This window comes from Clupea harengus, chromosome 11 (genome assembly GCF_900700415.2).
Source record: "Clupea harengus chromosome 11, Ch_v2.0.2, whole genome shotgun sequence".
In the NCBI taxonomy this organism is placed as follows: Eukaryota; Metazoa; Chordata; class Actinopteri; order Clupeiformes; family Clupeidae; genus Clupea; species Clupea harengus.
Window position 1 is genome coordinate 29,460,237 of NC_045162.1, and position 24,265 is coordinate 29,484,501.

The window sequence follows — 24,265 nt, forward strand, 5'->3', positions numbered from 1 at the left end:
AGTTGGCGAGAAAGCGACTTGCACAGATAATTTCCTGTCCTAGGCTCCGTGTCTGAAAGGATAACTCCAGGCAGGCTCCGGAGCCTGTTGGCACTGTCTGTGGTTCAAGTTTGACATCTCTGGACACGTGTCCATGTGTGAGCCTTGATACATCCCATCAACCCACTCAGTGGCAATACATACAGTTCAGTTGAAATAGGCCTATGACATGGACAAACAAGTCAGGAGGCTGCCTAAACATTTTATTGTCTTTTCATAAAAACTCTGAACATAACAAGACACTGACCTGACAGAAAACAAGGGGAGGCCCTAAATGAGATAAAACACATGAACATTAAGTGGTTTAAATTGATTGGCATTGGTTTGAGATCATGGGCCTTGTAAGACAAAATGGTCAATTTTCTTCCTGTGGTTCTCAATACAGCTTCCATCAGTTCAGTCATTTCATCATTTGATCAAAGTTGTTTGGCTTTCACAACAGTTTGCTGTCTTTATAAAACAAGTTGTCTTGAGTGACATGGAACTACTGAATTTTGAATCCCATCTGCAGTTGAACCAAGCTGCAAAGTGACAAGAGGAAAATTGTATCTTTAGATCAGCAAATTCTGTAAAGCCTGTGGGGCTTGCTATACATTCACAGAACATATGATTCATTGTATAGGTTTACTACAAATGCACTTTAGAGCGCAGATATCTCACAATACAGAAAGAGGAAAAATGTACTGGGACGGCCCCATGGGTTTTTCATTGGCTCATGCGACTTTCCTCCACCATGTTTCATGAAAATTGGCCTGCCTTTATGGGTAATCTTGCAAACAAACAGACAAACAGCAAGGAAAACATAACCTACTTGCCGGAGGTAATAAAGATATGAAAACAGTTTAGTGTTTTAATATTCTAATCAGTTCTTGTTCTTTAGGGCAAACATGGGGTGTCTGATGTTAAACATGCTTACACAAGGATAATGCTTAAAACTGAACCCCATATTACAGTAAGCATGGAAATTATTTTAATTAGGTCACTTAGGATGAAATTATTAAAATAATACCTTGTTCTATGTTGATAAATCAAAGAACAAATACATGGATTTTGTAGCAATTCAGAACGTATTTGTTCATTTCCTTTAGGCTAGAGACTCAAACCAAGGCTGATTGACAGTTAAATGGAACTGAACAAATACAAGACAGCCAATGGGAGAGAGTTCCGGCTGTTTGGATGGGCGGCGTAAGCAGACGCCGATGAGTGCAGGGCAGTATGAACAGAAGATGAAGCATTAAACGAGCGCGTGATCTGTGCACAGGTTGTCATGTTTGAAGTTTCTCAGGCGGATCTCACATGAATACATAGTCTACATTAGGTAAGTTAACACTTACACCTGCAACCTACATCATTTCTCGACTTTACAGGTTTAGCTTGCTAAGCTAAATACCATGGACAGGGTGATAGTTAAGGGCAGCGTCCCCCGCAAGCTTAAGTTGGTCCAAAGGCTGACAGTAGTGGTGTTCAGTACTGTTTCAGGTAACAGTATCATAAGCGAGTTGTGTCATAAAAGCAAGGGATACATCAACCCCTTGCTCTTCATATGCGTAGGTGGCTGAAGTTCGGTTTTGATGCAGGCTTACTACGCCTTTTAACGTGCTCGTTCGGCTCATTAAAGGCGTATTGATACCTAAAAATAAAAAATAATAGTAAATCAGTTGTAAAAGTTAATGCAGTTTTTATTCCTTACCGCAAATACATCTTCTGGTCATTTTAAGGTCGGATGGCACTGCATCGCGAATGAAGAGGCTACATATACTCCCCTAGACAGTTAAACGGGACGAGAAACATGGATGGATTTTACGACCAAAAAGTACCTCTCAGTAAACCACATGTGAGTCAGATGGAAATAAATGACAAGCAATACTGTTATCAATACATATTATAATGATGAAATAATTGTGTAAACAACCTGACATTTATATATAGGAAAAACGTCTAGCAAATGATTCTTATTTTTTTATTTTTAGATTATTATTAGTAGTCTATTGTGGAGCACGGTAGCCTGCGTAGTTTTCTGTTGGCCTTTTGACATATGGGCCAAGCTCCTTAAATATGGTGGGTTTTACTCTCACTAATGTAATACAAGCCAACAAGTCATTTATGCTTGTTCACTCCCAGCAGTAGCCAACATCATTTCTTCTTCCGTATCCCCATGCCCCACCCCCACTGCTTTGAATCCACAGGGGAAGTCTTCTGGTGAGGAACCAGTCAATGACAGAAAGCAAAAACACATTCGATCTGACCTGGCATTAGACACAGAGGGTAAGATTGGAATTAGGATGGACTAATAGAAGAAGTTCATTTCACAACTTCTTAAGATGATGTGCAATATTCTTAAATGATTTAGACCATATATACATTCCTTTCTCTCAGCAGCATCAGTTACTGGTCATGTATCACTGAAGATCTGAGAGCTTTGACAGTGAGGTCCAAAGTCAAATGGACTGCATGTTTTTATGTTGTTCCAGATCTCTTTCAGGACCTCTACCAGTTGCGGGAGACCTGGGTTTGTTCAGGTAGGTGTCTCGTGTGCATGGGATAGAGGCAAATCAAAAGGCAGACAGTCCACATGTTAGGACTGGGAGCTGTGTTTGCTCAAATGAGCAGAAGAGCGCTCTGTTGAAGAAAGAAAGAAAGATGAGGATAGAGGGGGTGGTGTTTTGAATATTAGGTTTGTGTTTTTGTGGAGGATGAGCCTCAAGTTACCTCGTCGTTTCAGCCAATTAATGTCTTGACTGGAATAGGCACCTTGTGTGTCATGCATGCATTATAGAACTTGCCAGGCAGCAGTCTGGGAGAGGGCAACTGAGAAGACTACCCAGAGTGTCTTCACATATTACCTTCTTACTAAACAGCATGCTTAAATCCCCTCTTGGCTTTTGGCAAACACTGCGTCCCAGCCAACTTGACTACCACCTTCTCTTTTTCCACTTCTGTTCTTGTTCTTGTCTGCCTCTCTCCTCTCTCATTTTTTTTTATTTTCTCTTTTTCTCTCACTCTTAGTCAGTGTAAGGGTCTCTCCAGTGCTGAAGATTCATTGTTTCCATTAACCCTTTCGCTCATTTGGATAAACTGGGATTGATTTTTTTAAAGTCCATCATTTTTCCACCACCATTGTGGACTTTTTTTTCTTTCTTTATTTATTCTCTAATGGCAAGATTGTCTGATTTGGGGGTAAATCGAACAAGATGCTTCAGGACATAACGAGCGCGAGCGTCTTCTTTCCTACCAGCTTGCAGCGCAGACCTGTAGGTTAGTGAATGCTCATCATTCCCATTGCTAGAATAATTCCATTCATCTTTTATAGACGATAACAATCGTAATAATATGTGTATAAATGATTATTAGCTTATGTGAACAAACTTATGGTAATGTGGTCAATATTTCGGTAAAATGGAAAAAGAGCATTTTGTGGCTGTTTATGCAAGTATGTGAAGTTTGTATGCATGCTCTGAAGAGTCTTTAACGTATGCTACTTTTGTCCTATGTTACGATGTTAAAAGTGAGCAATAAGTCACCATCGCACATAGTAATAAGAAATGGTATGTCGTTTTTCATATTAGTAATATTGCTTTAGAATATATGAAATATAGATTAACATTTCTATACACATTTTATTGCAAGCCCGTATTGTTCAGCCAGATAGGGTGCAATTTATGATACAAAATATATTTATTATCTATTCACTGATCAGTGTTAAAATATTCATTTCACTTCATTTGTTGGGAAACATTTCTGTTCTGTTTCTCGTCATTATTAGCAGTTTTAATAACCAATTCCAAATTACTATTGTATTACTAGGAAAAATATCAGTTTGTTAAATTGTATTATATTTTAGATGTAGTATACAGTAAATCTTTCAGGCACATGTACATTCATACAATGAAATCATTCTATTCACTTATTTGTGCATTTTTTTTTTATTTAGTTTTGCTGGACTTTCATAATGTCAGTGCTGACTTTTGCAATTGATGGTCTCAGTAAAAATGATATGGTAATGCTTCTCATTGCTCAGCCTGGTAAATGGGAGGGAATGAGCCATGTCCAAATTTGAGGGAGAAATCTCCTATCCTAAGTCTGGTGCTTATGTTTTAGCTAATTTATATTGTAATAATTGCAATTTTACCTTTTATATAATATTGAATTATATTTTTGAAATTATAGGTATTTCACTTACTGCAGTATATTTTGTAATGCAAAATTGATATCTTGTTATTCTGTTTTGAGTGTATGAGAGGAATGGGGGACACTCACTATTCCAATAACTTATTTCTCCTTTAATGAACTTCAAATACTGTCAGTGTGGTTTAGATAGATATTTAGGTATTTCAAGTCAAATGTGTGCGGCTCAAAACTATATTTTGGGGCAATTTGTTTTCATGCTCTGTTTCAGCTGTACAATGTACCCCCTTTTCACCAGGGGGTATACGATATTTTATAAGATAATAATAAGATATTTTTAAATATTTTAGTTTCTGTGGAGGGAAGAAGTGTCTCAATGTAGATATTACTGAAAGAAATATAATCCTGCCAAGCTCATATCACTGAGATGAACATCTCAACTGTGTAATTTTAACAGATTACTTCCTGTCTATTAGAATAAAGGAAAGAGCTACATTCCTGCACCCATGAGTAAGATTTATTGGGTCTCGTAATTGGAAATAAGAGATCATTATGGGAGACAGATTGTTCTTCAGATAGCATGGTAGTGGTTGATAGGTCTCTAGTCTTAGAGGTGTAAAATTACAAGAAGTGAAAAATAGTTTGAAAATAAAAGGGATGATTAATATCCCCTAATAGTAGGCTATTGTTCCCATCTGGTGTTTTTCTATGTGGTTTAACATGACCTGTAGTTTTCTTAAATTGATTGACTTGGCCATTGAATTAGTAATTGGCAAGGGGGAAAAATAAACTGAAAACTAAACCAAACATGTTCATGGCTATCCGTTCATAAATGGGACATGACAATATTTAGAATCCATGACCTTAGACAAGCAAGATTGTGATAGACAAACCCACCTTTATTATGCTTCTACAGAGATAAGTCAGTGATGGCTGGAGACTAACACAACCCTAACCCATAACCCTAACCCATGCCAGGATCCCAACAGTTTTTCTTTCACTTTGTTCCTCCCCCTTTTTGTCAATGGCGGCAGAGTTCCAGGGCTGGCGATCTCATTCACATGTTGACACACACCTCCCTCCACCTCGCCTGGTGGGAGCTCGCTGTCCTCTGTCCTACCTCATCCTCATCTTCACTCTCGTGCTTTTCATCTCAGCACTCACACATCTATAAGCCTAAATATCTAAATCACTTTTATGTATTGTTTTTATTTTTATTTTCAGCTCATATAAACATTGTATATATTGTATAAATTATGTTTTTATTATTTCCTTTTTGGATGAATGATGGTCTCATTCAAACCCATTCACAAATGTCACGGGGAAACCTGCCAAGAGAGGATCAGCTTCATATAAGAAATGGTCCTGAAGATGTGTACGTGTCTCAAGCTGTTATTGTTTTTGATCAAACAGAAACACCCATCTCTGGTGTGTATAGATTCAACTGATAGTACTCTTTCGTGATGCAACACTCATATCAAAACCAAAAGGTTTTTGGCCCTTTGAATATTGTGTGGACTTTAGGGTGGATTTCTGATCTATTTCTGACATTAATGCTGAATTAGAATGAGTTGGGTGTGCTACACCTTATTTATCCCTTAAGTGCTCCGTCACAGAAATGTAACAATGTATGCATTTTTGTTGTTGTATTCATACTGCGGTTTGACTTCATATGTGGTACATTTACAGAAGCCTGTCTCTTGATAAAGGCATTTTGTCCGTCTTGAACGTTACATTACCCTTACCTTCTTTCTCTTGTTTTCTGTGTTCTAGCTCTGGAGAATGATGAGCAGTTTGTCCCAGACTTTCATAGTGAGAACTGTGAGTATGATTTTAACCCTTTATTAGACTGAATATGCAGAAACAGATTTGAATGTTTTACAAGATATCTGGTGTAATATATAGAGATATGCAGTGTTCATTCATCTATTTTGTATGGAAACTCTGGAGTATATTTGTGTTCATTTTCCTGGCATGACAGCTCCCTCTGGAGGCTCAGGTCCTTGGTAAAACAATGTCCTCGTGTTTAACACAAGTTTGACGTTTAACACAAGTTTGATGTTTAACACAAGTTTGACACGCACGCTACAGGATAACGTACGTCCCTGTAGCTCAACTGGTAGCGTGAAGGGTAGAGCAATGTGTATCATTCAGGGAGGAATCTGTACATTACTCTGGAGAAAAGCGTCAGCCTAACAAGTAAATGGAACGATAAACTGAGAGCTTCATTTTCTTCATGTAAGGTTTTATCAAGCAAGCTTTAAGGAACATTGGGACAGACGTATTGCTACCCAGTCAGCTAACTTTCCCATATTTTGTCATAGATGTCTTTGCTTACTGCATGGTTTCTGGGTTTACTAAGGTGGCTTTGTAATGTGAGTCGCACTATACTCTTGATCATAGAATTATACCAGTTTCATACTTGCACAGTTGTTGACATTTTATTTATATTATGTTGCATATAATACCTCTTAGTAAATAAGTAAATAAGATCACACTACAGCAAACTAGACTATTTATTTGCAGGTTTATATGAAGTCGCCTTGTAATGTATTAATAACATACAAGCCTGTCCAAGTATGCTGTCTTCTCTTAAATGGACATAGGAAGTGCAGTTGGCATAGTTCTGGCCAGTGAAATGGCGATGCCAGCTTCGGAAGTGGCATGGACCATGAATGGCGTGGCAGGGTGCAATGCAAGCTTATGTTTTAAAAAATAGCCAAGAGGGGGCATGTTGCACAGCTCATCAAAACAGGGTCTGGCTTGTCCCTTTCTGGAACATCATTCCATCTCTGCTGTCGTCCACACGCATCACTGCTGATATGTGTTAGACTCGCAGCAATTGTTTGTGTTTGGTGAATATCCTCTGTGTCAAAAAAGTGTTGTTTTCTTAAATCTAAAAGACATTTTTTTTTTGGTCTATTTTGAATTATTTATCAAAATGATGAAAATGAGCTTCTATGATCCTTCTATGATATTAATACTATATCAGTATTTGTGCTGCACTATAGTTATTATATTACTTCTATACGTATTATATACTTATTATTTTAGACAGTTATCAGCTAGAACCATTTGAATTTCATGAAATAACATCCCAACTATTCATGTTTTTCCCATCCCACCTTTGGCTTCTTACCTGTTAAAAATAAACAAGATACATGTTCCTGGGAGAAAGTGTTTATTAGTTTGGAATCACACATATGACGTGGTTATACACCAAGAATGCTTAAGAACAGATATCAGCATTAAAATAATGAAGATAGGTAACTTCTAACTTTGCATATGTTGTTGCTTAGTGCTTTTCTCAGTGTGCACGGTACTGTAATGGCCATGGTAGTGTCATGTCCATCGCCATGGTGATGGTGATGGTGATGTGTGCATTGCTGTTGCATGTATGGCAATGTTAGCATGTGGGCGCAGGTGGGCCCGTCAGAAGCAGATGGACGAGGGTGCGGGCGAGGGCGAGGGCAGTTGGGCTTCAGAGTGGGCAGCCACAGCACTGCCATATGGGCCAGTCGTGTTGCAAGCAGGGACTGAGATGTTCTACGGTCACAATCAGTTTAAGACACACTAATACCTTTAAAGAGATGTGTCTGTTTCTATTTGAGCAGAGGACAGAGGACTGTTTCAATTTCAAATGTCAGTTATTATTATTGATTAAGATTAACCTCACTCTGTATACTTGATATTTTTGCACACACTGATACTATTTTTTTTCTTTTGTCATCAGGAACACAATATTTTGGGTCATTTATATTTACCACTTTTATTTCTACTGTGATCAATTTTTTGCCACATTAATATGAACTACCTGAAAAATCTGTTAAAACATCTCAGGATTATTGCAAGATTATTGCATATGAGAAAACGTTCCCACGGTCTAGAACAAAGCCAAGGGGATGGAGCAAGTAGGCATAAGATAGAGGTTGGTTTCGTGGTGTAATTCAACACATCAAATATTCTACTAAAAAAAAAATCTTCCTTACCACATTTCTATCATGTTTCCTCATGTATTTGTTATACATCTAATTTAAAATTGTTAAATGTTAGGGTCTGGAAGCTTCATTGGTAATAGTAAGTGCATACTTAAAATATAGGCTATGTGTTTAACTGCTTAAATTGAAAAGATCACTTTCTGCAACAACTGCTAGTATGGTAGTAGAACATTATGAAATAGTTTTATAATATCAAAAAACAATTTTATAATACCAAAAACAATACCTTGAGGAATGATTTGATTCATACGTGAATAAAATGTGAACTCATATTGAAATGAAATACAGTGTGTGGTAACCCACTGGACGCACCTTTTGTTAAATGGAGAATAAATGTTTTAGAATCAGCTACAGTGAATTACAGCTTTATATTTTTCATATTATCCATGGTCCTTTCATATTTTGAGGTTTTCTTTAACTATGTCAAAATATTTTAAAACTGTAACTAAACTAGGTGAAGTACCTTCAAAATGTACTTTTTGAAAACGCATTTGCGTATTTTAAAATGCCCTAGCCACATCCACATCCACATGAGCCTGTAAAAAAATTAATAGTTTGCCCACTTAGATTCCATGCATGCTAACATTATTTTAGTCGAGATCAGTATAGCCCATCTCACGTTCATTCTTCAAAAAATGTATTTAGGCCTATAATTTAAAATGTCCAAACATGCGTAATGTAATACATTTAATGCAAATAATAATAATCTAAATGTGTCTAACCTTAACGCTTACACAAATGTATATCTTACATCTTTGCTGAAATGTTAAATGTTTCAGCAGACATCCTGGCACTTGCTGCAGTGTGACTTTTGGGAGCAGAAGTAGTCAGCTCTATTTTCTATGGAAATGAAAATAGCCAATAGCATATTCTAAATACAATGTGGTGATGGGAAAGAATGGTCTTAAGCTTTTACTGCAACATCATATTAGGTTGGTATCAGTTAACTATGATATTCAATGTTAATTAAATAATTGAAATTGAATGAAAGTTAATGAAATTTGGTGCAGTCAGTGCATCTCTAACCAAAGCAGAAGTGAACAGCCTGTTTAGGCTGAGCATTGGATCAACAGGAGAGAGCGGACAGATGAAGGGATTCATTTGGGTAACACCAGGCTACTGGTGACTGGATGTGTAGATATACTGACCATATGGGATATCCCAGAGACGGAAAGAATGCAAGAGCAGGCAGGGACCAGTAGTCTACGTGAATGGGTGCATGCATGGGATATGGGAGGTTGTGAACTATGCTTATGTTGGTGCATTTGAACAACCTGAATGCAATCTCTTTTCTGCATTCTGTTGCGGCCAAGATCCTTTGTGGAAAATATGCTGGTGTGGCACGCCTTTTCTTCTTCTGCCTTAGTTTAATGAGACTATGTATAGAAATGTCATTATTGTGTATTTACGTCATGGATGACATTCATTAACTGCTTCAGTCAAGTCAGACAAATTATACTCTTCTTAGATGCTGAAGTTTGTGAAAGAAGTGTAACCTTTTCAAACAAACATTTTATTATTTTTTTAAAGCTCACTTTGGTGATATCCGACATTAATATCAGAGATTAATTGCATTAACCCATAACACAGATTTGCTCCTGCTTCCTTGCTACTACTGATCTATGCAGGCATAATGGCCAACTAGGCAGTACAAAATGTTTGAGAGAGTAAAAGGGGGGCACCAGCATCCTTTGTGCTTTCCTTATCACATCAATTCTACGTCTACTTTTGAAGCCTTTATTTAGGTAGCAAAGTGTACAGAGATGGGAAATGAGTGGGGTGGAGATTAGGAGTAGGATCAGGAAATGACTGCAATTGGAACTCAAACCCAGGTCTCCGTGGGCTCTTGAACACTGCGTGGTGAGGGAGGCCGCTGCTTGTGGTGCTTGTCCTCCCAATCCTACATCCGTGATCATTTGATTTGTATTCGTATTGTGTACATTTATATTTTTCTTGTGTATTTATGAAAGACTTTCTCTGCATACTGTTCAACTCAATATTCCATATTTTTTTTTCAATCATTTTGTTGTCTTCCACTTGTACAGTGTCCTTCCACCGCCTGCAGCTGAAGATTAAAACAGAGCCACATAGCCCCTGTGCAAACCTCAGCACATCCTGCAGCCAGGAGCCAGCACACACGCTGCATTATGGGGAGAAGTGCCTGTATAGTATCAGGTGGGCAACTTACTAATGTCATATAGTTTAGACTCTCTCTTTTACAGTGGTACTTCTCTTCAGCTGTGAGACACAAGTGATAAAAGCAAAACAAGTTATTTGTTAAAGTAGAAATATGAAGCTATGGAGAAACATTGACAGCTTTTGAATTTGGGTGCATAGAATCAATTTCAATTCTACTTTGTGAATGTGGCAGACATAGCTCCATCTCCACATTCTGATCTCTTTCAGGGATGCAGGCATGCTCAGTGACAGAGTATAGTCATACTTGAAGTAAATCACAAATCATTCTTAAGTTTTTCCAGTCCTATAATAGAATAGGGTGTAATTATGATGCATCACCACCATTTCCCCTCAGACTAATTGACAGGTGTGTTTCTAATTTCAGTGAATAGAAAGCACCTAAAGCAGTGGACAAAAATAACTAAGAATCCAAATTACTTAGCAAATATTTCCTCCTAAACACAAGTGTAGCTGCTATTGCACACTTTATTTTCATTGATTATATTGTCTATCCTGAGTTTCCCTGTGTAAGTTCCTCTATATTGTAATCTTTATGGTTTTTTTTTAAGTTCCATCTGCAAATCATTCAGTACTGTCTGAATGAAAGTCTCTATAATTTGAAAGTCATTTTTGTGCTCACAGTAGAAAGCCGTTTTGTACTAATAAAAAGGTAAAAAGACTACATTTACACACTACCAAATGGAGGAAATATTTGTTTGTATAATGTCAGATTCAAGAGAGATATATCTGCAGACTTCTTCAGACTTTTTCATAACAACGTATGCCAGTACGGAACATTACTTTAAAATGATCTACATCTGGACAGAAAAGATGGAAACGTTTTTTTTTTAAACTATTAATCAAAGATTGCAGATGTCTCCTTATATGACTATTAATATCTATAACAATTTTTTCTATTTCACAACATTGTCACAAATAGTAAAAAAAATGAACTATGGCTGGTTTTGCACAGATAAATATGTGGTGTCAAAGTTATGTGTCTGTTGTCCTATGAACTTCCAAACAATATGTTATTGAAAACAATATTGCTTCTATCTCTCCCCCTCTTTCCACAGTGCCTGTGAGCAAAAGCATATTGCAGGACTAAAGGCTTCTAATCCTGTGCCTCCGCCCAGCAGCACACCAGTGTCCCCTCGCCATGCATCCGCCATAACAGCCCCATCTCTCCCCAAATCAAACAGGACATTCCCCCACCTAGCTACTGCTCAACCTACTCCTGACAGCGCATATACCATGGACCACAGGTCTGTCCAAATTATCTCAGCCAATTTGGGCTTCAAAGTCATTTTTTTTATATTTCAGTGGTATGATAAAATCTAGACTAGTCTAATTTATTTGAATTCACTATAGCATGAGTATTCCTCCTGAATTATAATGGAATTGTAATGGATGAGGTGAACACATACTGTACATATCACTTTTGGCAATGTCAGGTTTAGGCAACACTTACTGAGGTCTTCATGAGTTGATTTTACATTCGTGACTATAACTAATGTAAATGCCATAACTTGAGACAGATGGTTTAAGTCTCTGGTTTATTCTTTCATCTCTTTGCAAACTTACTGAATACTGCAAGTTGTGTAATTAAAGAAGACTCACTTAACTGTGCAGTGCTATTCACTTATGTCTGCTCTTTGAAGAATCAGTTACAGGTTTAGAGGCTTCTCTTAGATTCTCACTAGTATGTCTGTGTGTCCACTATAGGTTCAGGTTTAGAGGCTTCTCTTATGTAGATTCTCACTAGTATGTCTGTGTGTCCACTATAGGTTCCGACGACAGCTTTCAGAACCATGCCCCTCCTTCTCTTCGGCCCAAAGTCTTCCTCGTGATGGGCGCCCTATGTGTCATCGGCAGCTGTCTGAACCCAGTCTCCTGTTTGCCCCTCAGGGCTTCAAGCAGGAATACCACGATTCCCTGTTTGAACATCCTGTGATGGCAGGCACCCATCTTCCCCAGATGTACCATCCAACTATGATCATAAAACAAGAGCCACAGGATTTCACCTACGACTCAGGTACATCACCATTTTATTTTATTTCTCCAACCAAGGCTGCTCAACAGTAGTTTTACCATCCTGGTACTCACATCAGTCATTGTGTAAATATCACTCACTTGTCTTGGACCATAGTATCGTTCTATGTTCATATTATATGATTTTCACCCCTAATATTTTGTTGAATGGGAAAATAAACTTGAACGTGTTTATTTGTATATTGGCCTTGCAGTCACCTGATTTTGCATTTAATAAAGACATTAAACATTTTGGGCCTGATCGATAAAAGTCATTAGTAATTGTATGAGACCACAAATGGTAATAGTATTACCAAGCATCCTCTGTAACACAAAATGTGGCCATTTTTTTATGACAAAATCTATAAATTGTATAGAAGCAAACCAACTTCCTCGCAAGTGTAGGCTACTCCAGCCATACTCACAGCATTTCTTATGACTCTCAAACCTATCGGGATGTCTTGATGTTAGATACAGTATATGCGTAAATCTTCCTCCTCTCCCTTCAAAACAGTCCACTCAACAATGTTGAATGTGGATGTAAATATATACCTGAAATAAAGTCAATTCCTTATGTGTTTAAATTACAATAACACATTTCCATTTCTTAAATCAGTTCATGTAGTGAGTCTGGGTGTAAATCAGCCCATTCATAACCTAGGATCATGTGAACCCAGTGAGCACTCCAGCATTTACTGAATTTGAAAAGCATCAAGTAATGAGACGGTATAAGGAAGTGAATTTGGTCCTATCTGGATAGTTGCCCAGCCCCTACACTAAGGACAATAATAGCCTGCTCTCTGTGGACCATTTGATTTCTAGCAATGTTTGAAAGTTGAATGAATAGGAATGATTCATTCATGTGAATGGATTTGTTAATTGGCTGAATTAATAACTAAGAGCACCATGCCGTTAGGTTAAAGACAAGTAGCGCCACATTAAAACACCAATAAATTCATGTTCTTTCCTTCAAACACTAACTGACATTCTGTCACACTCTTCTGCTCTTTTAGTTTTACAGAAGATTACTACCTATTGTTCTCAATTGCATGTGTAGGCAGTGACCTGATGATAAAAATTAAGACCTGGAGAAATCTGATGGCAAATTTTGGTGCTGTGGGGAATAAGCTCATTTGAATTGTTATCACCGCTATTTGGGATGAGCTTCAATCAGTCATCAATAACTTACGCAAATGCACCTGGACCTATCAACTTTTTAAAATATTTGCTTTATTAAATGATGCCAAATAGGCCTAATTAATTTATTTCGTCAATTCAAAATATGAATTGCTTTGTTTGATTAGGTATTGACCTGCTTTTGGTATCATTGAGAGCAGTTGGTGTAATTTACACTCCTTTTGCATGATGGCCCATTCTCTCCCCAATCTCATCAATCTCAGTATCTGTAAAATTAGTTTTCAGCAAATACCATTTCAGCATTTTTCTGCCATATAACACAAAAATGTATAACCTCATTACCACGGCGATTGCAAAGACAACTGTGAGGACTTTTGAAATTAATGAGACGATAACAATAGACTGAGAGTGCTTACCGTATTTACGAAGGATGTGATAGCTCTGAAATCACAAAAAATAACATTCGGTATTACAAAAATTATAACTGTTTCGTTTCTGTCATCTCTATCCACAACTGAACATCCTGCAGTCGAATAGGGAGACATATGTACAAATACGGGGCTGCAAATACATTTTTTAGAATCAACTGCATGGCTATTAAATGTAAATTATGTTAAAATGTTATGCATAAAATATGTTATTATATTATGCATAAAGAATGCATTAAGAAAGTGAACATATCTTGTTGCATCTGCTTCGAGTGAAAACAGTCGTTTTAAGTATTTGAAGTAAAAAAAAATGGGAAACATAATAACAATTTTTATTCTGACATTTATAATTTTTATATATCCATATTGGATAATTATCATTATATATCTGTAGTGATTTTTCTATAAAAAAAGGTGTGAAGGATATATTTACAGAATTTTCATTATTATTTGTATATACTATTGATTATTTATACATTTCTAATTATTATATATTATTTCTAATAATATATATATATAGAGAGAGAGAGCTCTGTGCTACGAAAAAAATAAATATATGAATATCGTTTGACCATAATACCTCCAAAAATGTCAACCTAAAGTATGGATTAATTTCTATAGTATTTATTCGATGGACTTGGTAGAGATCTTTGCTGTATTCTGACAGTTGTATCATCATACAGTGATGAACAGTGAAACAATGAAACACAGATACTGCAGGTGTGGACAATATATCAAAAACACTTAAAATTAAGCATGTACACACCGACAAAAACCAGTAGCTAATGAGTTAACCCACTCTTTAAATTCAAAACATTTCAAAGCATTTTCAACTGTATGTAGTGGGATATTGGCCCATTTCTCAGGAAGGACGTACTCCAGTTCTTTGAGGGATAAAGGAAGTGAAACTAAAACATCCCATAAAGGTTTAATTATTACAAAGTCTGGTGATTCTGCAGGTCATATATGGTATTTGACGACCCTTTTGTCTTGCATGGAACCATTCATTATTTGTTAGCAGTGTGTACGTGAGCATTATTTTGGTATGGATGGGAACATCACAAGGGAATAGTGTTTTCTTCATTGGTTGCACCTGGTCTTGTATGACTTTACATTGTGTGTCTGTTACATGTCCATTCAGAGCATTCATTGGACCAAATGAATCTCATGAAATGGCTGGCATCTCGGGACCACCACCACCGTACTTGTTTGCAGTTTGCAAGAGAGGATTGAATGCCTCCGTTGACTCTCTCCAAACACCAACCCACCCAGATGGATTGAAATAGAGAAAGATGAGTCATTATAGGTGGTCAGGTGCCCAGGCATTGTGTTCCAGGGACCACATCATGTGATTTAGTTTGAATGGTGACCCTGCCAAAAATACCAGCTTTGTGGAATTTATGAAGTGAGGTTTTAATTTAGACTGGTTCATATAGGTATTGTTTCAATCTGTGGTGTCTTTATGTTTTTTTTTTTTTAATACATTCATGCATGAATTATGATGAAAATGATCCAGATTGGTCAAAATTGGGCTAAAATTGAAATCCATTGTATTCCAAAATGTTGTTTTATTTAAAAGTTATTAAACTGTGCTTGCATGTGGGCGTCAATTAAGTCATCTCAGTCCACTGTTGCATGAGGTCCACATACAAGGACAATTGTTTTTTGAACTAGGGTTAGGGCTAGGGCATTTTACATTCAAGGTACTTTTACAAAACATGTTCATGACAGTGTCCTTTTTGTACTAACATCTTTTTACTTAATTGGCCTCTTTGAAAAAAAATCAATAGATATGCCTGAAACATGTTTTGCATTTCTACCACCGTCCGCCTTGGATTGAGAGTGTCAGCAATCAACGCATTTTTGAAATTCTAAATAGCTAACTACTGTTACAATATTGCTACCACTGCCCCAAAATAATTTGGAAATCGTTATACACCTACCTGAAATAGAGTTAGATTAACTAGTGGACGCCTTGCATTGTAGGGTAACAGATGTCTGTCTGGCTGTCTTTTCTGTCATAGAGCTCTGATTTGCACAGTTCGTTTTCACTGTTGCTGTCTTTTGGTATTGGGGGCCATGAGCTGGTGTTTTAGTCACAAAAAGCACACTTAATCAATTCAATGATTTAACTGATCATTTGGGCAACTGCTATTTTGTCCCTCATTTTTGGGGGTATCCTCATTTTGATTTCAATATTAACTTTGTTAGACCTTTTTAAAACAGAAGATTTCTCTCCTCCTTGCGTTTCTCTTGTATCATGTTTATCCCTGTCTCTTCCCTATGTATCTTGCACACTTCAGGTTTCTGCTTAGAGACCTTTGCAAAACATGCTTTGTTTGAATACTAATACAATCTGTAAATATAGTAGATTTGGAACCTTAAGCTTAACCTGGTAATTTCTACCATGTCTTTATTGAAAGAAACTAAAAAAAAAAAACTATCTAATTTAAAAGGAGAATCCTTGATCTCAAGATTATGTAAGACTTTTCAGTGTGGAAAGTCAGATGGCCTTTTACTGAAAGATGGGTTCATTGATAAAATTAAGGCTCATTATTGGACAAGGGATCTGTTTATCGTTGTGGCTCTGTTGGATTTTAATTTCCTATAAGCCTGGCTTTGTTTGATGGTCCCTCTGAAGGATAGGGCAACTAATGGTCTCCCAGGGGTCACTGGCCAGCAGCCCAGTGCTGCTTAACACATCTCCTCCCAGCTTTAGAGCCCTGTGTTTATTCATAACATTGAAAGTCAACCAAAGTTTTCACTCAGACAGTAACTAGGATCTACTGCCATGTCTTGGTCCCACTAATCTCCTCACACATGCAATCAAATGACATTTTGATCTCGTATCTATTTGTCACACATCCACTGCCTTTGTATACATTCTTTTCTGATTGAAATGAAAAAGTTCTTACCTTACCTTCATATCCTAAACATACCATCTAATTAAGGGCATACTGCCATATACTTAGAGACAGATCCTTGCTTCTCTCTTTGTAACTCCACAACAGGAATCAGAAGTCAGGTCATTATGAGTGAGGGATTTCCTTGTTTTTCTCTTTCTGATTGGTTCTATGGTATGCTATCTGAGTTTATCTTTGCTGACCTGGTTGATTTGGTCTTGGTCCAGCCTGTGTTCATAGGAAAGGATGGCATAGCTAACGCTAACGCTAACGCTAATTAGATTACCACTCATATTTCTGACTGAATAACCATGGAAGTTCCCTTTTTTCAAAGAGAAAAGAAGAAGACATTTTACTCACATACATTTCTCATTGTGTTCTGTGGCATGGAGATCACCATGGTCACATTGTGTTTTAGTATACAGTCGTCTAATTCAAGAATATAGTGTCAAATAGCAACCCTACACTCTGTGCATTCATTATTATTATTGGTAATAGCAGTAGTGTGCTATATTATATATTTCAATTTCTTGGAATCCTGAAAGCACTTTTTTTTCCCAAGCAGGACCTGTTCTTCATTTGAGAAATAGGGCATTTTGAAATGTTGAATATCCGCAGTGTAATCATCAGGGTCACTGTATTGTGTTGAATATCAGCAGTGTAATCATCAGGGTCACTGTATTGTGTTGAAATGTTGAATATCAGCAGGGTCACTGTATTGTGTAGAATATCAGCAGTGTAATCATCAGGGTCACTGTATTGTGTTGAATATCAGCATTGTAATCATCAGGGTCACTGTATTGTGTAGAATATCAGCAGCGCCGGTTTCCTTGTACTTATGACAATCATGCCTCAATATGTCAACACGCCATCTCCGTTTAGCGTAATCATATCATGGCGACATGAAAGGCTATACGACAAGTGGCAACTGGCAAATGTCCTCAACTCATAAAGATGTTTAATCCTCACTCTCTGTTATGGCTTTTCCACAGAAGTGCCCAGCTGCCATTCTGTCTGCCTGAGACACGAGGGGTACCTGCCTTATCCTACTAGGGCTGAAGGTAAGAGCAACACTCAATTTTACTAATGGAACATTTTTGGCAACATATTTACCTTCTCAGATATGGACCCTTGGAAAAATGAATGAATGTGACCGAGCCATTGTAAATGAAATGATCAGCTTCACCACCTGAAGGTAGCACGCTAGGGTGACAATTGTGTTATAATTACGTTTACCAAAAAGGTACATGACCCTGGTCATGTAGAGAGGATATCGAAAAAAAGACATGCAGCGAAAAATTCAAAAAAGCAAAAAATTCAGCACCATTTAGCTCATTCGTGATGTTATCATCTACTTACCAAGTCTTCTTTATTTGGTTTTATTTGGTGTGTAATGGGGCCCTTTGTGAAATCATCGCACTGTTAAGCTGGGTGCCCATCTTCTGTCACGCCATCTTCATGCCACTATGTTTAAGTACTCGTTTCATCGAGTTCACTCAGGTAGAATACAGTAATGGCCAAATGAATACATGTATGCGTTCACAATCTGTCTTCTTCCTGTTCAACATAAGCCTTTTCCAAAGAACACTTTATGATTTGGGTTGACCCAGTGTAGTACTCTATTTAATATCTATGTTCACTAATTTGGATATTTTTTAACACATTTAAATATAAATGAATATGTCACTCTTTAAAAATAATCTGTTGATGTGTATTGAATAGTTATTGGTGTGTGATATAATTATATATGAACCACCACCCCCCCCCCCACCCCACACACACACACACACACACTCACTCACTAAAGGGATTTGTTTAGCTTGAAATTGAAGTCATGCACTTCTTTGAAGCCGCTAGTTCATCAGTACTCCGTTCCACACAGGCTGCATGTTCGATAAAGTGACACGACACTTCTATGATGATACATGCGTGGTGCCAGAAAAAGCAGAGGGTGAGTTTTTACTGGTGGAGTACATTTTTGTGTTTGTAAATGGTCATGCTTGTTGATATTTCTTTTTGCAATCTGGAGAGTAATTGGCAGCACTGCCCAAAAACAACGGACACAGACTAAATGTACAATGGTCCAAATGAAATAATCAAACCCCGCTATTACAGCCATCCCAATAACACAAGTGAAATGACATCCATGCAGAAGCTTTAGTACATAAAGTACATAATAATTGAGAAGCAATAGCAATGAGATGAACTGAGAGGAACTACAGAAACAAGACAAGAAAATGACTTTAAAATAGTATTTAGTTTAGTTATTTTCACCAAGCTGATAGTAAAAAAACATGTGTGTATCCTGTGTTCTTCCCTGCGGATCATCTGCTTGTACAGTAGAGCTTTTGTGTTCTGTATTACAGATTTTGTAAAGGATAATGTATAGTCTGCTGGTCAGGATCAGAAAATACTTTTTATACACGACAAAACGACAAAAGAAAGTGCACACAATATTTCATTTTCATGATTGTATTGCTTCCATTGTGTTGTGGCTTCCACTGAGAACAGGTGTTGCATAGCAGTGTGTTAGGCTACATGCAGACTCGTCTACTTGTTGCAGAAAAATAGGCTAAGCTATATCTATTTATTGATATGAAATTGAATGTTTCCGTTAATGGTGCAATTTGAGAGAACCAGTGGCACATCTCGGGGAAAGTAGAAGTTTCTTCTATGAAACCTGGGCTGCCACACCAGCACTCAAAGGTCCTGTACTCTCCATACATATTGAAATTGATGGTAAAATCTTCCATTTTATGGATACTTTTTTTCCCCGCCAAGTATTGCCAAATCTCTACTGTAACAAGTTAGATACAAATTACCACGAATTTCCGTTCTGATAAGTGAACTGACTACTTGACAAATGATATGAAAGATGTGAAGCAGAAGCACAAAACCCATTGCTAATGGCAGTGGTAATTACTTTTTTGCAGTATATAGAAATATTGGACCTCCGAACATTCTGCTGTATTCTGAAGAGCCGTATAATAATGAAATACGTTCATTTCAAGATGCAGTCCACAATTTAAATAAAACTCAGGAAAAACTCGTTGCGGTCCTGTAGCTGTGCGTTCAGTCTGTCTGGTGTCCGTGCACAGTTCTGGCCCTGTGAATGGGAAACAAACGCTGGCTCGCTCCCAGCCACTCTGATGGGTTTCAAATTGTATCCAATTGTGCCAATTGTGCCTATAATTTAATGTGTAAGTGATTGTTTAAACTAAATCTGAAGTTTGTATGAAGGACAGTGTTTGTAAAACTGCAATTGATCCCTAGGTGATATCAAGCAGGAGGTAGGGTTGTATCGGGAGGGACCCACCTACCAGCGCCGTGGTTCTCTGCAACTCTGGCAGTTCCTGGTGGCCCTGTTGGATGATCCGTCCAATTCTCATTTTATTGCCTGGACTGGCCGTGGTATGGAATTCAAGCTCATCGAGCCAGAAGAGGTGAGAGTTGGAGAAACGCTGTTTAGGCTAGTCGTCATACATACTCTCAACATTGACATAACTGTTTAGGCTAGTCGTCATACATACTCTCAACATTGACATAACTGTGTAGGCTAGTCGTCATACATACTCTCAACATTGACATAACTGTTTAGGCTAGTCGTCATACATACTTTCAACACTGACATACAGTACCAGTCAAAGGTTTGGACACACCTTACATTTTTTTGAGAAGTGTTTTCTTTACTTTTATTGTTTTCTACATTGTAGATTTATACTGAAGACATTTAAACTACGAAAGAACACATATGGAATGATGTACTAAACAAAAACATTTGTATCTACCATGTAGAAAATAATAAAATCAAAGAAAAATCTTTTTAAAAAAATGAGAAGGTGTCCAAACTTTTGACTGGTACTGTATCTGTTTAGGCTAGTCGTCATACATACTCTCAACATTGACATTTCTGTTTAGGCTAGTCGTCATACATACTCTCAACATTGACATATCTGTTTAGGCTAGTCGTCATACATACTTTCAACACTGACATATCTGTTTGGATGGCAATGGAAATATCTTATCATTCACATTTCATACAGTAAAAATGTGCATCATCATAGAGATAATGTTTAAAGGTGTCTTACTTCCATACAAACACTTGATCCTAGACAGGGAATATCACCATGTTGTTGACCATGTAGCTGACAACAAGCCTATGTAATGAATTTACCCCTGAGTACTAGACAGGAGACAGGGCTGTTAGGACAGTTTTTAAAACTCAAAGGTTCTGATTCAGAACTGTTTTTTGTGTATGGGTCATTCAAAGGTTCTGATTCAGAACTGTTTTTTTGTGTATGGGTCATTCAAAGGTTGCCCGACGGTGGGGGATTCAGAAAAATCGCCCTGCAATGAATTATGACAAACTCAGTCGTTCATTACGCTATTACTATGAAAAAGGAATCATGCAGAAGGTAGGAGATTCTTTACATACATACTATCTCCTTTGTTCTCTGTTCTATTATGTATACTTGTAAATTGAACAATATACATAAGATATATATATTTCCTTTTTGTGCCCATGGTTACAGGTAGCTGGGGAGAGATATGTCTACAAGTTTGTGTGTGACCCGGAGGCACTATTCTCCATGGCATTCCCAGACAATCAACGGCCTGTCTTGAAAACAGATGTTGAGCGCCAGATCAATGAGGAAGACACTGTGCCACTGTCACACTTTGACGAGAGCATGGCGTACATACAGGAAGGAACATACTGCAGCTCACGTCCGCACAACGAAGGCTACGTCTACTGATGTCTACCGTCGACCACAAAAGTTCATTTCCAGTTTTTTTGTTCTGCTATGATGACTGAGACCATTTGAGAGACAAAAAGAGCATTTTTTGCCGCCAACCCACAAAATCCTCCACCCTGTCCCTGTCCCTGTCTCTCTATGTCTGCCCTCGGGGGGCTGTTCCCTCGTCCCCTTCTTCAGTGACTACCAGGACTCAGCAAGCACTTTAGAAAACAGTGACTGTGAGTGTGTAACTCGCTCGTAGAGCTATCTGTTTACTCAATCTTTTTCTGTCTGTGTGGGATCAAAACATTACTGAGCGAGACGGCTGTTGCAGCATGCCACATAATCACTGGGGAAAAAACCAACTCAAAGGGGCGGACTGGCCACTATCCCTGAGAAAAAAACATTGAGACAAATTTAATCAGAAATTGTTATCCTAATTTAGCATATTCTTCTGATTTTCTTTGTTGTGTGTCATAATACATGTATGTTTTGTCATGCGCTTCTGTGGTTGAAGTTGCATTCATCTTTATTATGTGAAATAATAAGTTCAAATAAATTGTGGTAAACTGAATGTTTCAGTTCCATGATATAATTCCACAAATAAAACTTACTAGTGATCCATCACATAGTTTTTATTTTTCAATGAATTCAAGTTTTGTGTGTGACAGTGTTGCAAATGCAATGACCTCCCCTCCAGTGCGTCAGAAACATCACATTCGAATCTGAGTAAAGGCAGTATGGCCCAAGCATGAAGTGTTTTACAGAGCCCAAGGCCCGAGCCCCCTGGGGCAAGCACTCAGGCAATGTTAGAAAGGAAAACAGGAAGAAACCTTAAGTAGAAACCCAGTTCTATAAGGAGGGACCCATCTCCCTAAAGCCGGCCTGGTAGAGAGACAGAAAGGGGGGTGTGGGGGGTGACTGGAGCAGAAAGAGTCAGAGGCCCCGTTCCCACTTACACTGAAAGCTGTTTATTTCATGTTAATTAACCGCATAGGTATGGAGTGGGAATGGGAACCAATGTCGTTGACTACGGCAAAGTTGGACTATTACAATAATGACAGTCCTCGTCCACGACTCAAGTGGGAATGCGAGCCACAAGATTCCTTCCAGTCTTTGAAGAGGGCAAGGGTGAGGCAGGGCTTCTCCCCTTTTATTTACTAACATTGATGTCTGAGTAAGCCCTTGTCCCATTGGTCCCAGTGTCCCGTTATTTCTCTCAGGATTGTTTCATGTCTGTGTGAAGCCATTTAACGTCATCTGCAAGTGGTTGTTAAGACTTGGTTGAACCCAAGACTGTCTTTTATTTGAGAAATTAAACTTTGTTTAGGCTATGCAGCAAATGGTGTTGCCTGGTTGCTATGGTTTCCTACTTGACACTTGTTGTGTTGCGACTTGTGGGAGAAGAAGAGGTCAGAGGTCATCTCTATGGAAAGGAACTGAGGCCTGTGTAGTGGGCTACTTTCACTCCTTTTCCAAATAAGAAGAATGATGCTAAGCTTTTACTGCGACAGCATGTTGGGTTCATCTCAGGTAATTATGGTATTCAAAGATAAAGGGCAGGTATTTAGCAGACATTTTTTTATCTAAAGCGACATACAGTCCGGCAGCAATCAGGAATCGAACCCAGGTCAATCGCTTATTCAACGTTAATTAGATAGAAATGTTTTCCTTTACGTGTTGTTTTTTTTTTTTTTCTGGGAACAAACTGTCATCAATTTGGTGCAGTTGATTAATCTAGAACCACAGCAGAAACAAACAGGTGAGTGAAAGCCTGCTTAGCTGAACATTGGTTAATTCACGTGAAACGAGGCTACTGGTGACTTTATGCGTAGATATACTGATGATATTGGATATCCCAGAGACAGGGAAATAACCTGATGTGTAGAACGCAAGAGCAGCAGTAGACCAGTAGCCTAGGCCTACATGAGTGGGGAACTCATACGATATGGGAGGTTGCAAGGCTATGTTGATGTTGATTAATATGAACCCCTGGACCAACCTGAATGGGATCTATTTTTGAAGAGATCTTTGATGGAAAAAGCGCTGATTGTGGCACAGCATTTCTTCATAAAAATAGTCATATAAATTAGACTACCTCTTCCCAGACACTCAAGTCTTTCAAGGGGTTTAACCATTTACAACAAGCATTTTATTCTGTAGTATGTGTTAACTTCAAAGATATCCCAGATAGATGAATTGCATTAAACCATAACACAGGTTTGCTCCTGTTTCCTTGCTAATACAGAAATATATAGGCATAATGCTGCACTCGTCTAATAAAGGGAACATGATATTTTTGCCAGATTGATAAATCAGACTTGGGCAGTGATGGTTTCTGACTGGCACATTCAAATGTTCCCTGTCAAAAAATAATATGTCGCCATGCGAAATTCACGCCATGGCAGAGAATTTTGTTTATCACCACCATTAAGACAATATGTCGGGGCAGAATAGGCCATTTCCACTAGCCATTTTCAACATCCAAATAGGGCTTAAGGCTAACTCCAAATAGTTGCGGCCCATTCCTTGCCTTAGTGCTACAAAAGAGGACCTAAAAATATATGTATATAGTCTTCTAAGGTGCTCTTTGACATTGACTTTGAGGATTTCAGGGCAGGTAATCTAAGTATCATTTACATTATTTATACTAAAAGCACCAGTAAGGAGTTTTGGTCTAAAACTAGTGA

The 24,265-nt window shown here is 37.9% G+C and overlaps 1 protein-coding gene across 5 annotated transcripts; it reads left to right on the forward strand.

The window, feature by feature from the left end:
* The first annotated feature begins 1,207 nt into the window (after positions 1–1,207).
* etv1 (ETS variant transcription factor 1) lies at positions 1,208–22,590 on the forward strand. Of its 5 annotated transcripts, XM_031576809.2 has the most exons (13): positions 1,208–1,357; positions 1,758–1,873; positions 2,226–2,304; positions 2,511–2,558; positions 5,938–5,985; positions 10,208–10,337; positions 11,417–11,605; positions 12,128–12,375; positions 17,832–17,900; positions 18,722–18,790; positions 20,113–20,282; positions 21,153–21,254; positions 21,372–22,587. In XM_031576809.2, exons 2-13 carry the CDS (start codon positions 1,829–1,831, stop codon positions 21,591–21,593), a joined length of 1,419 nt encoding a protein of 472 aa, XP_031432669.1. In that variant the 5' UTR covers positions 1,208–1,357; positions 1,758–1,828; the 3' UTR covers positions 21,594–22,587. The 5 variants fall into 5 exon arrangements, with proteins under 5 accessions (XP_031432669.1, XP_031432670.1, XP_031432671.1 ...); XM_031576810.2 differs by lacking the exon at positions 18,722–18,790; XM_031576811.2 differs by lacking the exons at positions 1,208–1,357; positions 1,758–1,873 and adding an exon at positions 3,201–3,294 and having other exon boundaries at positions 2,271–2,304; positions 21,372–22,590.
* Positions 22,591–24,265: the final 1,675 nt, after the last annotated feature.

Bases quoted from the DNA above. Each gene is read 5' to 3' on its own strand.
- etv1 (XM_031576809.2), top strand. From the start codon at position 1,829: ATGGATGGATTTTACGACCAAAAAGTACCTCTCAGTAAACCACAT. The intron at 5,986-10,207 runs GTGAGTATGATT...CCACTTGTACAG, and splicing joins AGACTTTCATAGTGAGAACT to TGTCCTTCCACCGCCTGCAG. The intron at 18,791-20,112 runs GTGAGTTTTTAC...ATTGATCCCTAG, and splicing joins GGTGCCAGAAAAAGCAGAGG to GTGATATCAAGCAGGAGGTA.